Here is a 21,857-nt window from a genome sequence, read left to right as displayed (position 1 = left end):
ACGTCATTCCCCATTTCAAGATGGCGAGCGGCCGTCGGCGTGAGGTGAGGTTTGTCTGCGTCACGTGACGGACAGGACGGGGGTGTGTATCTCCCCGCCGAGTGTCCCGGCGGAAGAGTGAAGGGAGTCGGCTGAAAGGTCGCCGCTGGGGGAAAGGCAGACACAAGACGGCAGCGCGGCCTGGCGCTGGAGGACCGGAGGCACGCCAGTCACGACGGACAACGCCGGAACCAACGCGGCGGCCGGGGCGCAGCCACCCTCGCTGCCTCCGCCGCCGCCTCCGCCTAGGATGTCTCGCCGAAAGGTAAGCGGCGCCAGAAGAAGCCAAGCCCCTCCGCTCGCCTTCTCCTTTACCCGCTTAGACCGCCAGGCTCGAAAACCAGTTAAAAACGTAGGCCTTCAAGCCCCTGCTTCACCTCGTGGCTTGATTGGCTTCCTCTGCCTCCCGCCGCCACTTGAATGGCCGCCTTCGCCATCAGTTAACGAAAGCCCCGCCCTCGACGGTTATTTGTTTCCCTCCTCCCTTTGGGTGGTTGTTGTGTCCCGCCTCCTTCCCGTCCTGATTGGCTCCAGTGCCGTCCTCTCATTGGTTGGTCTCCCTATCACTTCCTACTGGCGCGGTTTTCTTCTCTCCGCCTACTTCCTCGCTTTCAGACTTGGCTGTGCGCATTGGAAGCGGGTGTTGAGGAAAAGCGCGGATTGGCTGGTCTGAATCTGTCTTCCCTTTCTCTCCATTGGACGACAGGCAACTGAACGCCCACCTCCTTGATGTTTTGATTGGCGGAGGAAGAAAATGCCTGAGATGGTTCAAAACAGAGCAAGCAAGATGGCCCATACTGGGGTGGGTTGTAGAACAGGAATGTAATGGGGGCTGTTTTGATTAAATATGGCTATACTCTTACATGTTTTCCTGCTGTGAGCCATTTTAACTGCAGGATAAATATGAAAAGGCATCGCTTCCTTTTATCTGCTTAATCTAATTAAGGCCTCTTACACACAGCTGTATAAACTCCACATTGAACTGGCATTGTGGATTCAGGGCTGTTCCACACAGCCATATAACCCAGAATATCAAGGCAGAAAATCTGTTTTGAACTGGGTTTTCTGAGTACTGCCATATAATCAAGTTCAAAGCAGAAAATGTGGGGTTTTATTCAGCTATGTGGAAGAGTCCTCAGGACCCTTCCAGACAGGCCCTATACGCCAGAATCTGATCCAGGCTTTTTGTTTATTCCAGATTATCTGATAGTGCAGACTTGTATAACCCAGGTTAAAGCAGAAAACCTGGAATCAGATCCTGGAATATAGGGCCTGTCTGGACGGGCCCTCAGATAACCCAGTTCAAAGCAAATATTGTGAATTATCTGCCTTGATATTCTGGGTTATATTATTATTTATTTTTATCCTGCTTTTCACCCAGCCGGGACTCAAACCGGCAAACAAACGCAACAAAAAACATTACAGATAAGCATAATAAAAAAATATAAAAATAAGCATAATAAGAATTTCCTAACTGTGGCAGCTATTCAGCAGTGGAACTCTGCCAGAGTCTGGTAGCAGCTCCTTTGCTTTTAAGCAGAGGCTGGGTGGCCATTTGTCAGGGTACTTTGAATGCAGTTTTCCTGCTTCTTGGTAAGGGATTGGACTGGATGGTCCACGAGGTCTCTTCCAACTTTATGATTGTATATCTAATAAATTATAAAACTGGCAACAACATAATAAATAGATAACGTTAAACAGTTATATGACTGTGTGGAAGGGCCCTTAGAGATGTCCATTTCATGGGAAAGATTTATACACTGGTTAGATTGAGTTTTCATTTTAGTTTCATACGGCAAAAGATCCTCCGATACATAGAAACTTGATAGGATTTTGGTAACTTGTTTTTGTGTCATTTCCACTCTAAGGTGACACCATTACAGGGGTTTCTTGGCGAGTTTTGTCCAGGAGTGGTTAGCCATTTCCTTCTCCTGAGTCTGAGAGAAATTTAAAATTGATTTAAAATTGATTTTAATATAAAACCACACAAGGCGTATTTCCCAGATGCCAGCTGAGACATTGAGTGAATGCAGGGCCCATTTGTCAATTGAAATAAAACTCACATGTCTGTGCCAGAATATGAAGATCTTATTGAAATTCATTGTTTTCGTCATAGGTGATCCATTGTGGTTGGTTATGATTGTCTTCCATGACTAGAGTCTTAGTGGTGGGTCTGTAAGTGACTGTAGAGACCTATTCTAGATCCACATTGACTTTCACATCGAGGACATATATTTCCAAATGGAATGTGGTCCCGACAAGATTTTGCTTGATGCGCCTTACCTTTGGCTCATTTCTCCCCTTTGTCCTCTATTCTTGCCTCTTTGAAATCCCCAGCGCTGCTGGTAACAGCTGACATCTTGTGAGAACACTCAAGTGCCAGGGCTTCCCAGTTTTTGATGTTTATTCTACATTTTTAAAAGATTAGCTTTAAGCCCATCTTTAAATCTCTTTTGCTGCCCATCAACATTCCTTTTCCATTCTTGAGCTGAGAGTAAAGTAACTTCTTTGGGAGACGATGATCGGGCATTTGGACAACACAACTTCTCCAGCAAAGTTGATGGCGGAGGATCACCTCTTCAGTGCTGGCGGTCTTTACTTCCAGAGTGCTGATGTTTGTCCGCCTGTCTTCCAAAGAGATCTGCAGGACTTTTTGGAAGCAATACTGATGGAATAGTTCCAGAGGTTGAGCGTGACATTTGTAGACGTTCCATGTTTCGCAGGCTTACAACAGAATTGGAAGGACAATGGCTTTATAAACAAGCATCTTGGTATTCTTATGAATGCCCCGATCCTCAAACAGTGCTTTATTTGAAAAAATGTTGCGCTCACAGAGCTCAGACAGTATTGAATTTCGACACCAATGCCGACTTTTGTGGAGAGATGGCTAAATTCAGTGTACCTTGGTTTTAAAAACTAAATTTGAATCCTTACTGCTGAATGACTTTTGGGTAGGACTGGTAGCCAGAAAGACTATCCAAGCTGTGCGCCCTTTTGTGTCTACCTGCCAATGTGAATCAGGCTTTTCAGTATATGTTTACATCAACAACAATTACAGAAGTAAGTTGGATGCCATCCCGGATCTACAAATTTAGCTGTTGGACATAAAGACCAATTTCAAAACTATTTTAAGTACAAAAATGAAACAATCTCATTCATGAAATAATCCAACATTTTCCTGTAATGAAATAAAAGTTTGTGGTTATATTTAATGTATTTCCAAACCTACTATATTATCAAGAAAACTTTGTGGGTTCCCAAGGTAAAAATCAAGGATAGAATTAGGGTACCAATGCCATCTGAAGGGTTCCATGGCAGAAGAAGTTTGGAAACTACTGCTCTAATCTACCGCTGCCAGATATTCTTTTGGAGATGATAATTTCAGAGTCCTGGTTCATATACATACCTGCTAAATAGCTCCTACTGGGATAAATAGGATAACATTGCTGCAAGGAACTGAAGACCTGGTGGTGTCGGCAGGTTTTTGAGTAATTACATTGGAATACCGCCGATCTCTTGGCTTGAATATATTGCACAAGATTTATCTAGCCTACAATGAAACATTTTAATATATTGAGTTTATGGTTCCCGTTCCCTTGATCAGGTTGTGTAAGTGTTATTTATTGCTATATAATTGTATTGTTTTACCTTGCTTAATAATGTGTTATTATGTTATGTAATGTATGTGTTGTTTTTATGATTGGAAACCGCCCTGAGTCCCACCTGGGAGATAGGGCGGTATATAAATAAAGTTTTATTATTATTATTATTATTATTATTATTATTATTATTATTATTATCATTCTTAACTAGCATGATAAGGTAGTAATATTTGTTTTTCAGTTATAAAGTGGTAAATTAGAGTTTAATTCTGTTGCTATGTAGTAAGTATACAGGCATTGTTGGCAAAATTCTTTCAGTCCTTGCAGTGCATCTTTAAAGTACAGTATGTATTTATCTTACTAATGATTCACTTTTCCATGTGATGGTGCTTGTCAAATCCATATCTGCTTAGCATTAACATTGCTGCAAGAATAAATGTTCCCAGACTGCTCCTTAAAGTCCTATAACTCTTTGGATTCCCCCTAGCTTTTTCCTTCCTTCCCTGACATCTGTTACCCAAGTTGTGTCACAGCACAAAGCACAATCATAAACATTCTCTAATTGCACAACTTAAGATGCTTATGATCACAATCGTAGTGCATGAACACTAGAATTAATGCAGTTTGGTACCATTTTTAACTGTCATGGCTCAATGCTATGGAATTGTAGGAGTTGTAGTTTTTATAAGGTCCCCAGTCTAGTCTTGTCTGCCAAAGAGTACTGGTGCTTCCCCAAACTACAAATCCAGTGATTCTGTAGCATTGAGCCATGGCAGTTAAAGTGGTGTCAAATGCATTAATTCTACAGTGTAGAAAGGATGTGTCCTATACATTGGTCTGGTTAGGAAGCTGTGACTCAAGTGGACCTTTATTCTCAGTTTGATAGTGATTATTAAATAAGCAGTGACAACTTTCCCCAAAGAAATTGTTTCAGGTTTCTGGTAAACTAGACTGTATGACATATAGGTTAAGCTGTTTGCTATGTATCTGTGAAGACAGTTTTAAATGCTAGCTTTCATTTGAACTTGAGTGGTGAAGGAACCGGGGCCGGGCTGTGGCGCAGCTGGCTAGTAACCAGCTGCTATAAATCACTACTGACCGAGAGGTCATGAGTTCGAAGCCCGGGTCGGGTTAAGCCTCCGACCATAAAAAAAAAAAATAGCCCCGGCTTGCTGTTGACCTAGCAGCCCCGAAAGACAGTTGCATCTATCAAGTAGGGAAAATTTAGGGACGCTTTATGCGGGAGGCTAATTTAACTAATCTACAACACCATAAAACTGTTCACGAGGAAAAGAAGAGGAAGAACAGCCACCAATGGACGGTGAAGCAACAGCTCCCCCTGTGGCCGGAAATCGTGAAGCTGGAAAGATGTTAAAAAATGCCTCTGTGTCTGTCTAAAACTGAATGTTGTTTGTCTATTGGCATTGAATGTTTGCCATATATGTGTTCATTGTAATCCGCCCTGAGTCCCCTTCGGGGTGAGAGAGAAGGGCGGAATATAAATACTGTAAATAAAATAAATAAATAAATGATCACATGGTTAACTGTCACTGTGTCAATCCTATCTCAAATCCCACATTTGGTGTTAGGGTATTATTGCTCCTAGTATTCCCACTGGAACAACTTCCTCTATGTTTGAAAATAAGGCTGGGTTGTTTTTGCTCGTAGGCTCTGAGATGTGACCAGTGATAAAGAGAAATGTTACAGCTTTTGCACAGAGGCATATCAAACAACACAAAGTACGAGGGTTGAATGAAAAGTAATGCTTCCACCTTCGTAACTCCTCAGCAGATGACAGTACTGGTATGCGGCAGGTACTGGCTTGTTCACTAGACTCTCCTCTACAGTTCCATTTGGTGGGAAGCCTTAGCATTGAATGGTTGTGTTGTTAAAGTGCAAAGTATGGAACCCTGCACAGACGGTTGGTCAATGCGACTTAAGCAACATGCTGTCATTGAATTCTTGACAGCAGAAGGTGTCACCCCAAAGGAGATTAATCAGAGAATGCAAGCTGTTTATGGTGATTGTGTTGATGTGAGTACTGTGCGTCATTGGGCGAATAAGTTTAAAGATGTTGAGGTGGGAACATCTGACTTGTGTGACAAACAAAGAGTTGGACATCCTGTGACAGCAACCACCGAGTTTCACAAGCAAAAGGTTGACAGATTGATTCAGGACGATCGTCGTATCACTCAGAGAGAAATTTCAAGCATAATCGGCATTTCACAAGAACGTGTGGGTCACATTATTGCTTTGCTTGGCTATCGGAAGATCTTTGCATGATGGGTACTGTGAGACACTGATTGCGGAAACAGAATGTTGACTTCTTCCGTGGCAGCTTCAGAAAACTTGTTCATCGTTGGCAGAAATGTATCCAATTGTCTGGTGATTATGTGGAAAAGTGAATAGTGGTAGTTAATGAGCACATTCTAAGGATTATTTTTGCGTTTGATTTATTAAAATATTCCCATCCAAACCCAAGTAACGAAGGTGGAGGCATTACTTTTCATTCAACCCTCGTATTACAATGCCATAAAACTCAATAAAATTTTCATAATAAAGTAAAATACTTTATATCCATTTACCCACGTAGATGACATTAAATTAGCAACAAAGACAAAACGCACTATGTTCAAACAAGTCTTTGTATAGATCTTTTTATAATCAAAATCTGTAATACTGTATCAGTAAAACAGAAAGAAGATTGGGAGTGATTCATTCACCAATAATAGATGATCTCATGGCACTTAGTTGTCCCACATGTATTCAAATAGTCATATCTTGATGTTTAATTGAGAGTTTGGCACTGGTAAGACCAAGACTTCTTATACACAATTGAAAAAAATGCATAATAGCCACTAAACAATACAAAACTTTTCCGAGAGTTGTGCAGCACCTCACTGGTACAATCAGCATATATACATATTCATACATACATATGAAAGAGAGAGGGGGGCACTTTTTACCTCCAGGGCACAAAGATTTGTGGCTGCAGTTTTCCATTATTTTAATATACAGTTAATCTGTTAACTATACAGCATTGTCTACTCTCACACACTCTTTTGCTGTCTTTTTGGAACTTGGTTCCTTTTTCTCTCTGACTTCTGAATCTTAACCCTGTTGTTCTCTTTTCCTTGCACATTATTCTAACAACACCTCCTACTCACCCTCTGTTAACTTTTCATCATCCATATACAAATGCATTCTACTGACATTCCACATTCATGATTTAGTCTTTAGGCATATACTTTGAATCATACTTATCATCTAATATCACAGTATGTATGCAGTGGAAAACTGAGAACCGTGTTATAACCTATGTAATGTTAGCAAGGTCTCAACCTTGTGTGTGTGGGTGGCTATGAAACAGGCTAATGCTTAGAAATACTATCTTCCTAAGAACAGTGTTGTGTATAGTTCCCTGCAAAGAGAGCTGATGATCATTTGGTGCAGTGTGATGAAACAACTTTCCGGATTGTTTGGATTTCAGTTCTCAGAAGTCCAGACACCATGGTCAATGCAGGAATTGTGTGGACTAAAATCTAAAACAGCTGGAAGTTCAAGAGTTTTCAGTGATTTCTGATTGACTATATGATTAAAATAAGTTTGAGAACAGTTGCCTTGAGATCTGACTTACAATTCCCATCAGACCAATGGAGGAAGATTATGGGAGTCTTAAAATACCTGCAGGCCTTAGTTATTTACCTGTGAATTGAGGCACTGAGCTGCCTTCCCTAAAAGTGTTGACTAGGGGAATATGTGAGATGAATTACAGAACAGAGAAATCAAACTTTTCATTGGCTTTAGATAATTTTGAAGTTCTAGGTGGCATTCAAGAGAATATGCTACTTTTGTGGGATTTCTAGTAGTTTTGAGATTTTAATCTTGAAAAATCGTGATGACTTAACATAATACATCAGTTCCTTGTCCATGTACTACTGCAATTCTTCAACATTCATCAATTCATTTAATTTATACCCAAGTTTTATGCTAGCATGGAAATGAGAGTTCCCATATACAAAGCCTCAACATCAAGACCTGATAGACAAATGCTGCATGCATGGATAGTCACCAAAGCTTTAGACTGAAAATCTATCTCCTCTCAAACATTGTAGAATTATAATCAGAGTTTGATGCACTGCAAGGAAATCATTATTTTAATCTAAGGTGTTTGTGTTTTTTTATGAGTGTCTAGAGTGAGCCTTTTCATTTGCCTTTTTGTTTTATGTCTTTGCTGTTTCAGAGAAATGCAGGAAGCAGTTCTGATGGGACCGAGGACTCCGATTTCTCTACGGACCCAGAGCATACAGACAGTTCAGAAAGTGATGGCACTTTACGCCAGTCAGCGCGTGTGACCCGCTCTTCTGCGAGACTCAGCCAGAGTTCTCAAGGTAGATCAGCAAGTGCCTTCAACATATTTCAACTCTGTATATTATAGTATTAATACACAGGTTACACATACTATAGTTAATAAAGCCTCTTGTTGTGCAGTTCTTTTTTACAAAAGATTTTAATACCTCCCACACAATCTGTATGCTCAAGCAGAAAATCCTGACTATATTCAAGTTTTCACTGTCAGAACCAGTGTTAATGTGGGAAAGGCTTTATGTGCTGAAGTGGTCCATTCACAAATGAAACATTGTGTTTGTCCCTCTTATAAAATTAGATTCCAGTCCAGTTCGAAATCCCCCGTCATTTGGAGGAGAGGAGCCTGTTTATTCTACCCGGAGAGTGACCCGCAGCCAGCAACAGCCCACACCTGTGACTCCCAAAAAATATCCACTTCGGCAAACTCGCTCATCTGGATCAGAAACAGAGCAAGTGGTGGACTTTTCAGATAGAGGTTGGTGAACTGGGCACAGAGAATGGGGAGCCAGAGTCAGTAGAATCATACCGTTTTTCATTAAACTTTTGATACAGAATGCTTCCTTGGGGGATAGAGACATAGCTGGGGCTGTCTTTGAAATCTCAGTAGCTCTGTTGATTGAACATGGTTGAATCGCCTGTTTGCCTCTCATTTATACTTGTTTGGTTGAATTTACCCTCAAAGTATTTGCAGATCAGTCATGTATCTTTAGTACCGTGTTACATTTTAGGTCTAGTCTTAACACCTACAAATGAATTCCTTGTAGAAGTTCCTTCTCGTGATTTCAAGTTTATCATAGCCTTTACATACTCTCCTAATGTCGCAGACACTAAAAATGCAGCCGACCATGATGAGTCTCCACCCCGCACGCCAACTGGGAATGCCCCATCCTCAGAATCTGACATCGATATCTCCAGCCCTAACATGTCTCATGATGAGAGCATTGCCAAGGATATGTCTATGAAGGATTCTGGAAGTGATTTGTCCCATCGTCCCAAGCGCCGTCGCTTCCATGAAAGCTACAATTTCAACATGAAATGTCCCACCCCTGGCTGCAATTCTTTAGGTATTGTCAAATTTCTTGTAATATGTGAAAAAGTACCAATGTTTAGAATCTCTTGTCTGGATTTGTTGCCTGACCTTTTTATTACTAAATATGATATAATATGTATTCTCTCCTTAGGACATCTGACTGGAAAACATGAAAGACATTTTTCCATATCTGGATGTCCGCTATATCATAACCTTTCAGCAGATGAATGCAAGGTAATAGCTTCTCTTTAAATGTGTGGAAAGAAGAGAAAGCAATTGGATGAAATTGAAAGAGGAAAGAGGGAAATGGAAAAGTTTCAGCATACTTTACCTGCTCAACCCTGTAGATCACACCTTTCTAAACTGTGTGTCATGACACTTTAAGGTGTTGGCTGCAGTGTGTAGGTGTGTCGCATGAACATAGCAAGAAACCTTTGAGTCTATATGACCTAAACAATAAATAATACATTTTAAAATATATAAATGCAAGGTTTTCATGAGATACACTGTGTCCCCATACATTTCATTATTACAATTTATGTTTGTCTCCATATCTCTTATACGGGGTTGGTTTAATCTAGTTTGTTAATAAAACTGTGTCACGAAACGATGTAAGTCTAAAAGCTGTGTCACCAAGATGAAATGTTCGGAAAGCTCTGCTGTAGATGTACTCCCTTTTCAATGTGACTGTAGTTTGTTTTGCCTCTAATCCAAACTGGGATTCCTGGCTGGTTGCTTTCCTATCATGAATTAACTTACACCTTGTTAGGTGTAAGGAACCCTAGCTTGCAACTAATCGTATACAAACAGCAGAGGCAAACTGGTATGTTTAACAGGTTCTGCTATGTATGCAGTAGCCCAGAAGCAAATGCTTTCTCCCCTTAATGTGACTGAGAAATTACTTTGGTACAAATTTTCTTTTGATTCAATAAGGACATAATGAGAGCAACAAGAAATCTCACCAGGAGCTGTATGTACCATTCTACTGAAAAGATAATAAAAATCAGAGATGGTACAAGAATTACAATGGCTGTGAAAATATATGTAACCTCTGCTTGGTACTTAAGCAAAATCAGTGTAGCACCAATCACACTGTTGTTATTTCCAAGGTGGGGTTATATTTTTAAAAGCTTCCCTTTAATCAGTAATTGCCAACCATCCCTGAGACACTGAGAGCTCTCAGGTGAGGAATAGATAAATGCTGTGCTCTGATTTTTCTTTCACCACCGGCTCTGTGGGCTATAATTGATGCAAGTAATAGGATAAAAACGTCTGGAGGCCACATTAAAGCCTTTGGACTAGAACCCACACTAGAAATGCCACAGAGGTGTTCCTTAACAGCTCACCTGTAGTGATAGAGAAGCATCAAATGCATTGTGAGTCATTTATTTTCTCAAGCCTCAAAATCTAGTTGTGGTTGTAAGTGCATGAGCTGAAGGAGGAGCCCAACCCAAGTTAAACATTGCTTGGATGAGCTTTTTTGGAGGCAGCAGAGACTCATTCACTGCCCCCTGGAAGACACCAGATTGTGACCCCTGTCAGCTTTACAGTCTGAGCATCTTAGTTCACTCAGTGTCTCCTAGCTTGTTGTAGGGAAGTGGATGGGATATTGACTCTGTCTATTAAACGCAGCAGCTAATGTCTATTCCTGGTGCCTTGCCTTCAACATACAATCATATGTAGTGGAAAATCTTTATCAGAATCAGTCCTAGATGCTTCTTGCAGTGGTCGTGTCACTAGCATTGCACAATACCAGCTATGCTATTTGAGAATCCATTTGATTAATTTACCAACTGGACCTATATTATATTTCACTTTGAATAGTGGGTCAGATTTCAAGGCAGTCAGCTGGGGCTCTGACCTAGAGAGCTCACCCTAATCAGACCATTGTGAATCAAGGTGTTGTAGACTCAGAACATGTTTATTCCTGCCAGCAAGGCTTAATGATGTCTATGTTTAACGTCAACAGTTCTTTTACTCTCTCACTGTATGCCTTTTAACTAGAGCTTGTTTCCTTTCTCTAAGCAAGAACTTGTATGTTGTAGGAAGGAAGGGATTTATATGTTATCTTTCTGGATTTTAAGGTAAGAGCCCAGAGCCGGGACAAACAAGTTGAGGACAGGATGCTGTCTCATCGACAAGATGACAATAATAGACATGCCACCAGACATCAGGTAGTCTATTCTAATTATTATTATTATTTTTTAAAAAACCATCTTTTTGTCACTGTGGGAAATCCAGGCTGTTTGTTTCCATCCTCAACGTGTCTTTGATTTATGTTTAGTACCATCATAACCATATTGGTATAGAAATGGGTTCATTTTTATGTATAGCTACCCCTATGGGCTGTCCCACAGATTAAGATCTTCAAGTGAGGCCCTGCTCTCGGTCCCGCTGCCATCACAGGTGAAGTTGGCGGGGACAAGAGACAGGGCTTTTTTGGTGGTGGCTCTGCGGCTGTGGAACTCCATGCCAAGGGAGATTAGGAAAGCCCCCTCACTCATGTCTTTCAGGAAGCAGCTGAAGACCTGGCTGTGGGATCAAGCATTTGACCCATCCTAAGATATGAGCCGATATGACCTGATGGATTAATATCAATTCGAACACAGACTGGCTCTGACTTTGGCTTGAAACTTCCCCATTTGTAATGGTCACATGGTTTTAATTGTTTTAATTTGATTTGGATACCGGCTTTTATTTGTGTTTTATGTTTGGTTTTTCTACATATTGTATTATATGTGGCGTTTAATTCTGCCATTATGTAAGACTGCTCTGGGTCCCCCAGGGGAGAAGAGCGGTATATAAAATAAACAAACAAATAAATAAATAAGTAGTGGTCTGAACCTCTGAGCAATTGCTTTATTTCAGTTTTAGGAAAAAAAACAAGCAATGAATATATGCACTTGCTTCCAAACTAGATCGACTAACATTCTGTATGCAAGGATTTAACCATCTACAGTTTTAAAATATTCCCTCTCCCCTAATCCAAAAAACATATTTTGATTTTCTCATTTTATATAAGTGACACCAATTTATCACACCACTGTATACAGTGGGACTTCAGCATCCATGGATCTTGGTATCCATGGGATATTGTGGACCCCAAACCCCCTGGATATCAAGAGCCCATTGTATTTCATTGTAGACTCTGGATATGATCTAGTAGTTCTAAGGGAAGGCATTTCTGTTTTCTGCCTGTCCCCTTTTGTTAGAACACATTAAACCACTCCCATTTCTCAGGTTCGGGCAAGTAAGATGGGGATTTCAGTCAGATTTGAACTGTTCGAGCTTCTCCTTTTTTATGCAACTGCTTCTGTTTCTGATCCCCTTCACAGGCACCAACCGAAAGACAATTAAGGTACAAAGAAAAAGTAGCAGAGATGAGAAAGAAGAGGAATGCAGGGCTGACAAAGGAGCAGAAGGAAAAATACATGGTATTCAAGTGTCTTTATGTTCCACGTGAAGTGGGGTGTGAAAGGCAGAATAAGCCATCACTCAATGGGGATTATGTAATGTTCAAACTATTATTGGACTGCAACTCACATGTCCTGTTGTCATAATAAGTATGGTCAAGGGTTCATGGGAATTGCAGTCCAGCAACTTTGGGAGGCCCCTATTCTTGCTGCCCTTGCCTCATTGTAGTGTTTCCACAAGGCTCATTCTATACGAGGGTCCACGTTTGTGGAACATTGGTTTAGGACTAAAGTAAGAACTGCATTGATTGAATTTGTGCTTGTAATACACATGCTAAAACTGGTTGGAACAGGTAATCCTAGCTTTACAATGTGTCTTCAGTTTTCATACATAAAACGAACACAGATCCTTCCTATATCCTGTGGGAGATTATAGAGTCGGAGGGGGCCTTGAAAGGTACCTAGTCCAAGTTCCTGCTTAGTGCAGAAAATCCAGAATTACATCATCCCCAATATATGGTTGTCTATGCTCTGTAGTGTCCCATCCTGTCTATGCTTTGCTTGAAATCAAGTATAAGAGAGGTAACTCTCTTGTATGTAATTTATTTCATTGGCATTCTTTCCATTAAGCATTTTCTCCAAGAGTATAAGCAAAATCTATCAATGTATTATTCTGTACTGCAAGTAACAGATCAAGTCTCTGATGTCTTTGATGTGATGGCTTTTCCTTTAGTTGAACAGCATTTGCTCAGTGTTTTACAAGTTAACCAAGTTAATCATTTTCATATCTTGAAGCTAAGCTGGGTCAGCCCTCAGTACTTGGATGGGAGGCCACCAATAAATACCAAGTGCTGTAGGTCCTACAGTATTTCAGAGGAAGGAACTTACACAACTACCTCTGAGTATTCCTTACCTAAGAAAGTTCATGTGGTCACTGTAAGTTGACAGGCAACTTGTAAACAAAGACAGGGACAGCCATCATAATTGCCCTTCTGTGAACCTGTGCTAATACATTTACACCCTGTGGAGACTCAAAGTGGCTCACAATTAAAAGTATTACAGTACAACTTAAAATATATAAATATTAAAGTAGTGTTAAACATCATTAATATTAAAAACTATTCTTCTAGTGGAGTATCTCTTTTTAGACTATAGCACATGTTTCTTCACCTGCTTCCTGATACCATATCTCCTGTCCATAAGCAATTTCTTTATGTAGACCATGCTTGAGGCTTCTGATGCCGTCTCCCCCAGGTTGGGAAGATAATAATAACTTGATTTTTTGTACTCCATCTCCCCGAAGGGACTCGGGGCGGCTTACATATGGTACAACTAGCTATACCCGGCCACGCATTGCTGTGGCGTTGTCTGGTTGTGTTGGTGAGAAATTGTTGAGGTAGTGGTAGTATTGAATGTCTGTTGTATGGTTGTTTTTATGTTTAGTATGCACACTGAAGTGGATTATATGGCAGTGTGGAGTCAAGATAATCCAGTTCAAAGCAGATAATATAAGATTCTAAATGGGTTATATAGCTGTGTGGAAGGGCCTTCTACACTGCCATATAATCCAGTGCAAATTAGATAATCTGTGAAAAAGGCCTAAGTGAGGCCTAACTGTGCCTGTCCCCTGGTCTGAGGAGGTTGCTAGGAGACCAAGTGGGCGGAGCTTAGCCTTCAAACTGGCAGCAATTGGATAAAAACTATTATTTCTCTCCCTGTAATTAGGACTTTATTTTTCTTTTATTTTTTGTTGTATCAACCTAGAGCCGTGAATGATGGGTTGTGTTGTCAAATTTCGAGGTTGGGGGCCTGTAGTTTTGTTGTTTTGTCCGCTGCCCTGATGCCATCACTCTTTTATATATATATATAGAAGTACCTTAAACAACTCATAAAATAAACAGACAGTACAATACAAAATAAAACCACTATATAAAGCAACAATTTGAACTCAGATTTGTTCCTCAGTATTGGAGAAAATCAATATTAAATATATGTGCTTGTTATGTTGCTTCAGGAGCACAGACAAACCTATGGAAACACAAGAGAGCCCCTTTTAGAAAACCTGACCAGCGAATATGACCTAGAACTGTTCCGGAGAGCTCAAGCAAGAGCATCAGAGGATCTGGTAAGCAAAGCTGTATGTAGCCAGAGTTGGGCATGGAGTAAGGTCTATTGTAGTGGCTTTATGAATGTGAGTGTGAATGTTCCCTTCAGTTATTGCTGCCCATGCCTAAGGCATTGAGGGCATGTGGATGAGGAATAGGTAAAACTAGCATATGTTCTTTTATCAGTATGTTATTTCATTTTTGGCTTTGTGGGTTGTGGCTGATGTGGAGAGCCACATTTTCCTGCTCCAATACAGATCATGCATTTGGGAAGCAGGACATGAGCATTTAAACCTGACCAGGGAAAGCAAAGAAGTGTCTTCATTGATCTTTCATATTCCTTATACACAAAAAGGAAAAGAGACTGGAACTACACCATAAATAGAATCTGTGAGTCAAAATACTTTGAAAATATTTTCTGTAGAGAGTTTCAAAGTCTAAGAACAGTTAAACTGAAACACTGAAGGAAAAATCACATCTCTAGAAGAAAGAAGAGTAGAGATACCTGTCCAGTAGATCCAAGACAACATTTCATGCCTTTGATTTGAGGAAATAGAAGGGTTTTTTAAATGCAAAATTGTGGCAAAATCAAAAGGCTTTGTAAATATTCTCATTTGAAAAAGGCATCAGGTTTCTCCTGCTGGTGACAAGAGAAAGAGGCATCAGGTTTCTCCAACTGGTGACAGTTCTCCTCTGTGTTTGATTCCTCCTAGCATGCTGAGATGTCAAGCTTAGTATATTCTTGGGCAGAAAAACCAGTAAGTTCTGGGGCAGGAGGAAGACTCCATGTTTGATGATTGACATTCATTTGATGCTTTATTTGTGAGCTGCCCCTCAGGCTGGTTGCAGAAAGATTAGGGGATACTTTCAAATAATGTAAGCAAAGAGTGGATAAAATTATCTTTTAAAGGAGCAAGTACTCTGCGGTAGGGAATCATCCATAGCATGACTTCAAAGTGAACTAGCACTTCTGAAATCACTTTTAAATGATGGCATGTGATATTTTTTTTTCATAATTTGATTCTTCAGTTTGGAGTAGTTATATTTTTGGAATGCAAATCTCAGAATCCTCTAGATCAGGCATAGGCAAACTTCAGACCTTCAGCTGTTTTGGACTTCAGCTCCCAGGAATCCCAGCCAGCTTGCCACCTGTTGGGAATCGTGGGAGTTGAAGCCCAAAACACCCGGAGGGCTGAAGTTTGCCCATGTCTGCTCTAGATAGTATGGTCACTGACCATGTTGGCAGAGGCATTATGGAGACTGTGATCTAAAAGATAAGATGCACAAGGTTTGAGAGGAATATTGGTGAATGCATGTGCCTCATACTGCTCTCCCTCTAGAAATCAAGAAGAAGGTATGGTTTTCTTAGAGTTTGGAGAAGTTTGTTTGTTGTGCAGCTCTCAGAATCTTCCAGGCAGCATGGCCAACTTGGCTGGGAAATTAAAACTTTTCCACACATTGGTTAATTTGAGCCAGACAGAAGAGCTTCACTTTTGCACCATTTGGTAGTTTTTTTCAGGTCTGTACTGGAAAGCAACAAAAATATACCACAGTCTGTAGGAAACCCATTTTCTTTATTTGCTTAGCTCCCAGGGAACCAGATTGTTGGCCTTCCAGATTTCCTGACTCCAGTGGCTGCTTGTGATCAGAGCTCCACATTGGGACAAGCTAACCGCTGTGGTGACCAGAGATCACAATTTATCACTAACTTCTTCCTTCGTTCCTTACTTTCAACATGACTGAGATGCAGGAGGATTTTTCTTCTTTTTCTGTATGTTTGGAAATTTCTGAGGAAGAGGCAGTTACCATTTAAACTACTCATAATGATTCAACAAAACTAGAACAGAATAAAACAAAATGGAAAACTATAATCCAATGGTTTCATGTATGCCTTTTCACCAGACAAGTACTTTTTCCCTTTCTTTCTTTTTCTGCTCAACATGAAAGTAAGAGTGGAAGTTATTTACTTCTTAATGAGAGACATCACCCATGATAGCATGGAAAACAGAACTTAGAAACATCTGTTTTTTGAAATACTGGTTCTGAATCCTCAAGATTATGGCTAAGGAAATGATATTAGGATTGATAATTCAGGAATGCTTCCAAATGAAGGTGTTTGAATAGGTACTGAAACTGATTTTTCAATTTTTGTTTTCTACCTGGAAAAAGATTCACAACAGTCTGCCCAAACCTAATGGGGATTTTTAAAAATGCATGCTTTTTAAAAATGCAGGCCACAAAGATCCCCGCCATCACAACCCCTTAGCTTGTTCCCTGGAAAAAATGTGTATCTAAAAATGATCAGTAGCCTTCTCTCTGGCCATTGAGGAATGTAGTCTATTGTCTGATCTTGGTAAATACTGGCCAAAGTTTGAAAAAGATCCACAAAGCCCTAATTTGAGTGAGTAAAGTTTTTAAAAATGAGACAATGGTGTATTGTGAGATGGCTGCTTTGGTCTAAGTGTGTTTTGGAGACTAGAGAGCCAGAGAGCTCCCATCCCCCTATAATTGACCACCCTGCTTTAATGGATTGACAATAAAGCTTTGTTTATCAGTCTTACGACATCTGTTTTTTGTGGTTGTTGGGAGAAAAAGACTGCAGTAGCGGTCATAATCTTGAATTTGCACTACATAGCCTTGATCCAGATCTATTGAGGCTTCCTTTTTTATTGACACATGAGAACATCCCTTATTTGATTCAGTTACATTGACTTTTGAGCACAGCATAGGGCTGCTCTGTAAACTGAATTTTCAAATCCAGTTGAAAGCATAGGCCATGTCATGATTGCTTCATGTGGGGTCAAAGGCAAGTAATTTGTCTTATTTTAGCCTAGAGCTGCCTGATGTCTCATTTCACAAGCTGCAGCACTTCCTGACAATTCCTCCCTTCTATTGATATGTGTGTGTGTTTTATTTTAGACACAAACTTACACAAAAAAACCTCCAAAAATCAAATTGGATATTTTCACCAAGCAACGTTAATTTATTCATACATAAGATGTTTTGTCAAATATTTTTTAGATCTTCTATCTTAAAATGTTAAAAATTCCCCAGTGAATCTAGAAACTTTTAATCTGTAAAGTATCCTTCCAGGGTCCAACAAGATGGCAGTTGGAACAGCTGTAATTCATTGATTATATATTCAGTAAATATTATACACTTTGGAAATGGTTGGAGATGACAGAAAAAGTTTTCAGTTTTCAGTTTATTTTTAAGCAAAAAGTTTCCAGATCTTCAAGCCTAAAAATAAGAGTATGAAGTAACTAATAGATATTTCCCATGATCAGCATGGTGTTATGATGCCTTTTAAAAATCATTGTGCTATTTCTCATTTCTGGTGAAGTAAGTAGGGAAAATATGCAGCTGCATTTGTTTTTGTTTTTTTACTTTGTGGATTATTGTAGTGCAATGCAAAATTACACTATTTTATATTGGATTTTGTCAGTATTCAGATTTTTTAGAGTTTGGTTCTAATTTTTTTAAAGTAACGTATAAAATATTTTTTTCTTTTGCATAGTAAGTTTCATGTTCTTTTCTGTCACAATAGGAGAAACTGAGACTTCAGGGCCAGATCACAGAAGGCAGCAACATGATCAAGACGATTGCTTTTGGCCGCTATGAGCTGGACACATGGTACCATTCTCCCTATCCAGAGGAATATGCACGGCTGGGGCGCCTCTACATGTGTGAGTTTTGCCTCAAATACATGAAGAGCCAAACGATACTACGCAGGCACATGGTGAGACAACATCTCTTGAGACATGTTAAAGCCTTTCATTAATCACTTGGTTACTTGCTTGCAAACTGTTTCACATATTTCTCCAAGGGCAAATACAAAGGGGAAAATAACACGGACAGCTATTTTTGCACATAACACTTCAAACAGCAGGTCCAAAACTCTCCCTTGTGTTTTTCAAAGCAGACAAGTCAGGCAGAGACAGGCATGTAGCCGGGGGGGGGGGGGGGGTTGAGGGGCTTCAGCCCCCCCCCCCCCCAAATTCTCACGGTGGTTCGCGAGAAGGCCTTATATTTATTATTTAAACTGTTATGTTTATTCATATCATGATCTGATCACCATGCTCAATATATCCCATATGCATGGGGGTATTGGGATAATGATACAAAAGGTTTGCTAGGGTAGATCCTACGCCCTGAGTCCCCCCGTGTGAGAAGGGCGGGGTATAAATGCTGGAAATAAAATAAATAGATCCTCTCTCACTCAGACTCAGCCCCCCCCCCCCCAATCAAAATCCTGGCTCTGACCTGGGAAGAGGGTTGGGCTTATCATCTTCATCTTAACTCATGCTTAGTGCTCATGCTATTATTAGTGTTGATATATTCATTGTTGTTGTGTCACGACCCAGGCTGCAGAGCACCAATAACCATGCACAGAGACCAGAATCTATCTAATATCTTTATTAAAGGAATATATAAAGTCAATAAAAACAAGTGAAGAATATAGTTCAGAAGTAGACCTTTCAGGAAAGGTCAAATATAGTCCAGGAAATCAATGTCCAATATGAGATATTAGAGTCCAAAGTTATAATCCAATAAACGAAACACACACTTTGCCGAGCAAAGTGTGGGGAAATGACAGGGTCCTTTAGTCCAATGGAGCTTGACAACAAGGCTGGAAAACAAACTAGATTCTTGACAAACAAGACTTGATTCGAGGCAACAAGAAGCAAGAAGCAAGAACTGGGTCCGTGGCGAGGTCCGGGGAACAAGGCTGGCTTGGAACAAGAATAAGGTCCTGGAAACAAGGAACAGGAGTAGCGTAGTCCACACACGATCTCACTCCCGAAGCTGACGAATTGACTCCGCAAGGATCTCCTTGCGGGTAAACACCTATATAGGATCTTGTTTTCCCGCCAAGGAACACTTTCCCTGGGAAACAAGAAGTGAAACACATACTGTGTCCAGATGCATGACTCCTTAAGATTTCCCAAGGGAAACAGGCTTAATCAGCTAATTGTCTGGCAGCGATTCTGGCGCTTCGGCGCTTCGCCTCCCTAGCGCCTCTATCTCGATTATAATTATCCTTACGAGAGAACGGGGGAGAATTCTGCCCAAGGCTTGTTTGGCTGACTTCTGGAGGGCAAACATCCTGCAGGTGCAAGGGCTCCAATTCTGGCTGAAACGGTGGGAAACCCAAGTTTTCCTCTTCGTCTGCCACAATAGTACTAGGAAGGGGACTACATGGCCCATGAGACATCACACTAACCCCCTCCTCAAGGCCCCTCTCCAAAATGGGCCCTCTTCCCAAGATCATAGAATCATAGAATCATAGAATAGTAGAGTTGGAAGAGACTCCCTGGCCGACAACGGCCGTTCCCCGCGCGTGCCCTGCTTGCAAGCCCCGCCCCCATAGGAACCCGAGCCACTGCTTCTCCTCCTGGCTGCCTCCTTCCCCTCACTCGCCGCCATCACTCCAAGATCCTGTCCACAACCTCTTCAGCCGTGTGCTCTTTATTCTTCTCCAAATGCCTGCTGGCATAGAAATGTCTTTACCTACTATATTGACATGTGGGGATGCATTGCCACAGATCTTCAGACATATCTTATTTGTAGTTAAAAATATGAAAGAACAGTACAGTGTTTGAAATGAAGAACAGTTTTAAGCAACATATACTAGCCAGTATTTCACTGGGAAGTGTGAGCCTGCTTTTGGTTGATGAGATAGTCAAGTTAATTAGGCTTGTTGTTGCTGTTGTTGCTGTTGTGTGCTTTCAAATCATTTTGGACAGTTCAAGTCCAGGCTATTTGGCTGACTGCATCCTCTTGGTACGAACTTGCCCGGCCCCTGAGATCTTCAGGAGAGGCCCTTCTCTCTTAGAATCATAGAATAGTAGAGTTGGAAGAGACCTCCTGGGCCATCCAGTCCAGCCCCCTGCCAAGAAGCAGGAAATTGCATTCAAAGCACCCCCGACAGATGGCCATCCAGCCTCTCAGTCCCACCTACATCTCAAGCTCGGTTGGTGGGAATCAGAGAGCGGGCCTTCTTGGTAGCTGCCCCTTGACTTTGGAACTCCCTGCCCAGGGGAGCTAGAATGGCCCCTTCCCTGCTGTCATTCCGGTGGCAGGCTAAAACCTTCTTATTCAGAAAGGCATTTAAAGATGAAGGTGTTTAAGTCAAGGAGTGCTGTGATTTTATATGCTTTTATGGTTTTAACTTGAATTGTCTTTAATACTGTTTTAATATTTGTATATTCTATATTGTAAATTGTATTGTAATATTTTTAATTTTGAGCCACTTTCAGTCTCTATATGGAGACAGAAGGCAGGATATAAATAAATAAATAAATAAATAAATAATAAAAACAAAGTATGGATTGTTGATGTAGCAGTCCCAGGTGACAGCAGGATTAAGGAGAAACAGCTGGAAAAGCTGACATGATATGAAGATTTAAAGATCGAATTGCAAAGACTCTGGAACAAGCCAGTCAAGGTGGTCCTAGTGGTGATCAGCACACTGGGTGCCTAAAGACCTTGGCCTGTACTTAAACACAATCGGCACTGACAAAATTACCATCTGCCAGCTGCAGAAGCCCACCTTACTGGGATCTGCACGCATTATTCGCCGATACATCACACAGTCCTGTCAGGCTTACTTCAAAGGACCAGTCTGAACGCAGATCAAAGACAGCTGCTCTCAAACACAATCTTTATTGAAGAATACATGACTTTGGAAAAGTCGAGAATGACCTAATGTTTACATACATCTAACTTTATCACTTCTGATGCAACGTAATATCACACGAAAATATCATCATCAAACCCCACCTTCTGGATCACATTTCCACCAAGGTTTCTATCCCCCCCACACTACAGCAATTATAATTGTTTATACTTTCACCCCTGAGTTCCCAGGCTCATTTTATCTTCTCCCGCCAGGTGCTCGCATGTTTATGTTATGAAGTCAGATTCAGGGCTTGGAAATTCAGCCCTGGGATCTGGCTGCATGACATGGCGCCCCCGTTTTCTTCGTCCTCCTCTTCAGTTCTTCTTTCACCATAGTCCTGAAACAAATCAAACAATAACTCTATGGGTCCATTTTGTCTAAAGTCCCCATATATTTTTTCAGCAAGCTGCGATGGAAGACTGGGTGTATTTTCCCTAAACTTTTTGGCAATGCCAATTGGAAAGTCACTTCATTGATAACACCCTGTATTCTGAATGGTCCAATATATTTGGGGCCCAGTTTTCTTGAAGGTAACCCCAATTTGATGTTTTGGGTACTTAACCACACTAGATCTCCTTTATCTAATTTATCGCCTTCCACCCTCTTTCTGTCTGCGAA

The 21,857-nt window shown here is 40.8% G+C and overlaps 1 protein-coding gene across 4 annotated transcripts in view; it reads left to right on the top strand.

Annotated features, from left to right (window-relative positions):
- Positions 1–21,857, top strand: part of kat7 (lysine acetyltransferase 7) — a 36,809-nt gene continuing 14,952 nt past the window's right edge. Inside the window, exons 1-10 of one of the 4 annotated variants that reach the window (XM_062983952.1) lie at positions 3–304; positions 746–841; positions 7,885–8,032; positions 8,308–8,484; positions 8,834–9,073; positions 9,191–9,273; positions 11,124–11,213; positions 12,375–12,473; positions 14,467–14,577; positions 18,105–18,296. In XM_062983952.1, the coding sequence (XP_062840022.1) occupies positions 794–841; positions 7,885–8,032; positions 8,308–8,484; positions 8,834–9,073; positions 9,191–9,273; positions 11,124–11,213; positions 12,375–12,473; positions 14,467–14,577; positions 18,105–18,296 (1,188 nt within the window). In that variant the 5' untranslated portion in view covers positions 3–304; positions 746–793. Of the gene's footprint in view, positions 305–745; positions 842–7,866; positions 8,033–8,307; positions 8,485–8,833; positions 9,074–9,190; positions 9,274–11,123; positions 11,214–12,374; positions 12,474–14,466; positions 14,578–18,104; positions 18,297–21,857 lie in introns of those variants that run through there. The other 3 variants (XM_062983955.1, XM_062983954.1, XM_062983953.1) reach the window with 3 other exon arrangements.

Source organism: Anolis carolinensis, chromosome 6 (genome assembly GCF_035594765.1).
Source record: "Anolis carolinensis isolate JA03-04 chromosome 6, rAnoCar3.1.pri, whole genome shotgun sequence".
Taxonomy (NCBI): Eukaryota; Metazoa; Chordata; class Lepidosauria; order Squamata; family Dactyloidae; genus Anolis; species Anolis carolinensis.
Note: the sequence above shows the minus strand (reverse complement) of the source record. Positions and strands in the feature narration are given on the sequence as shown.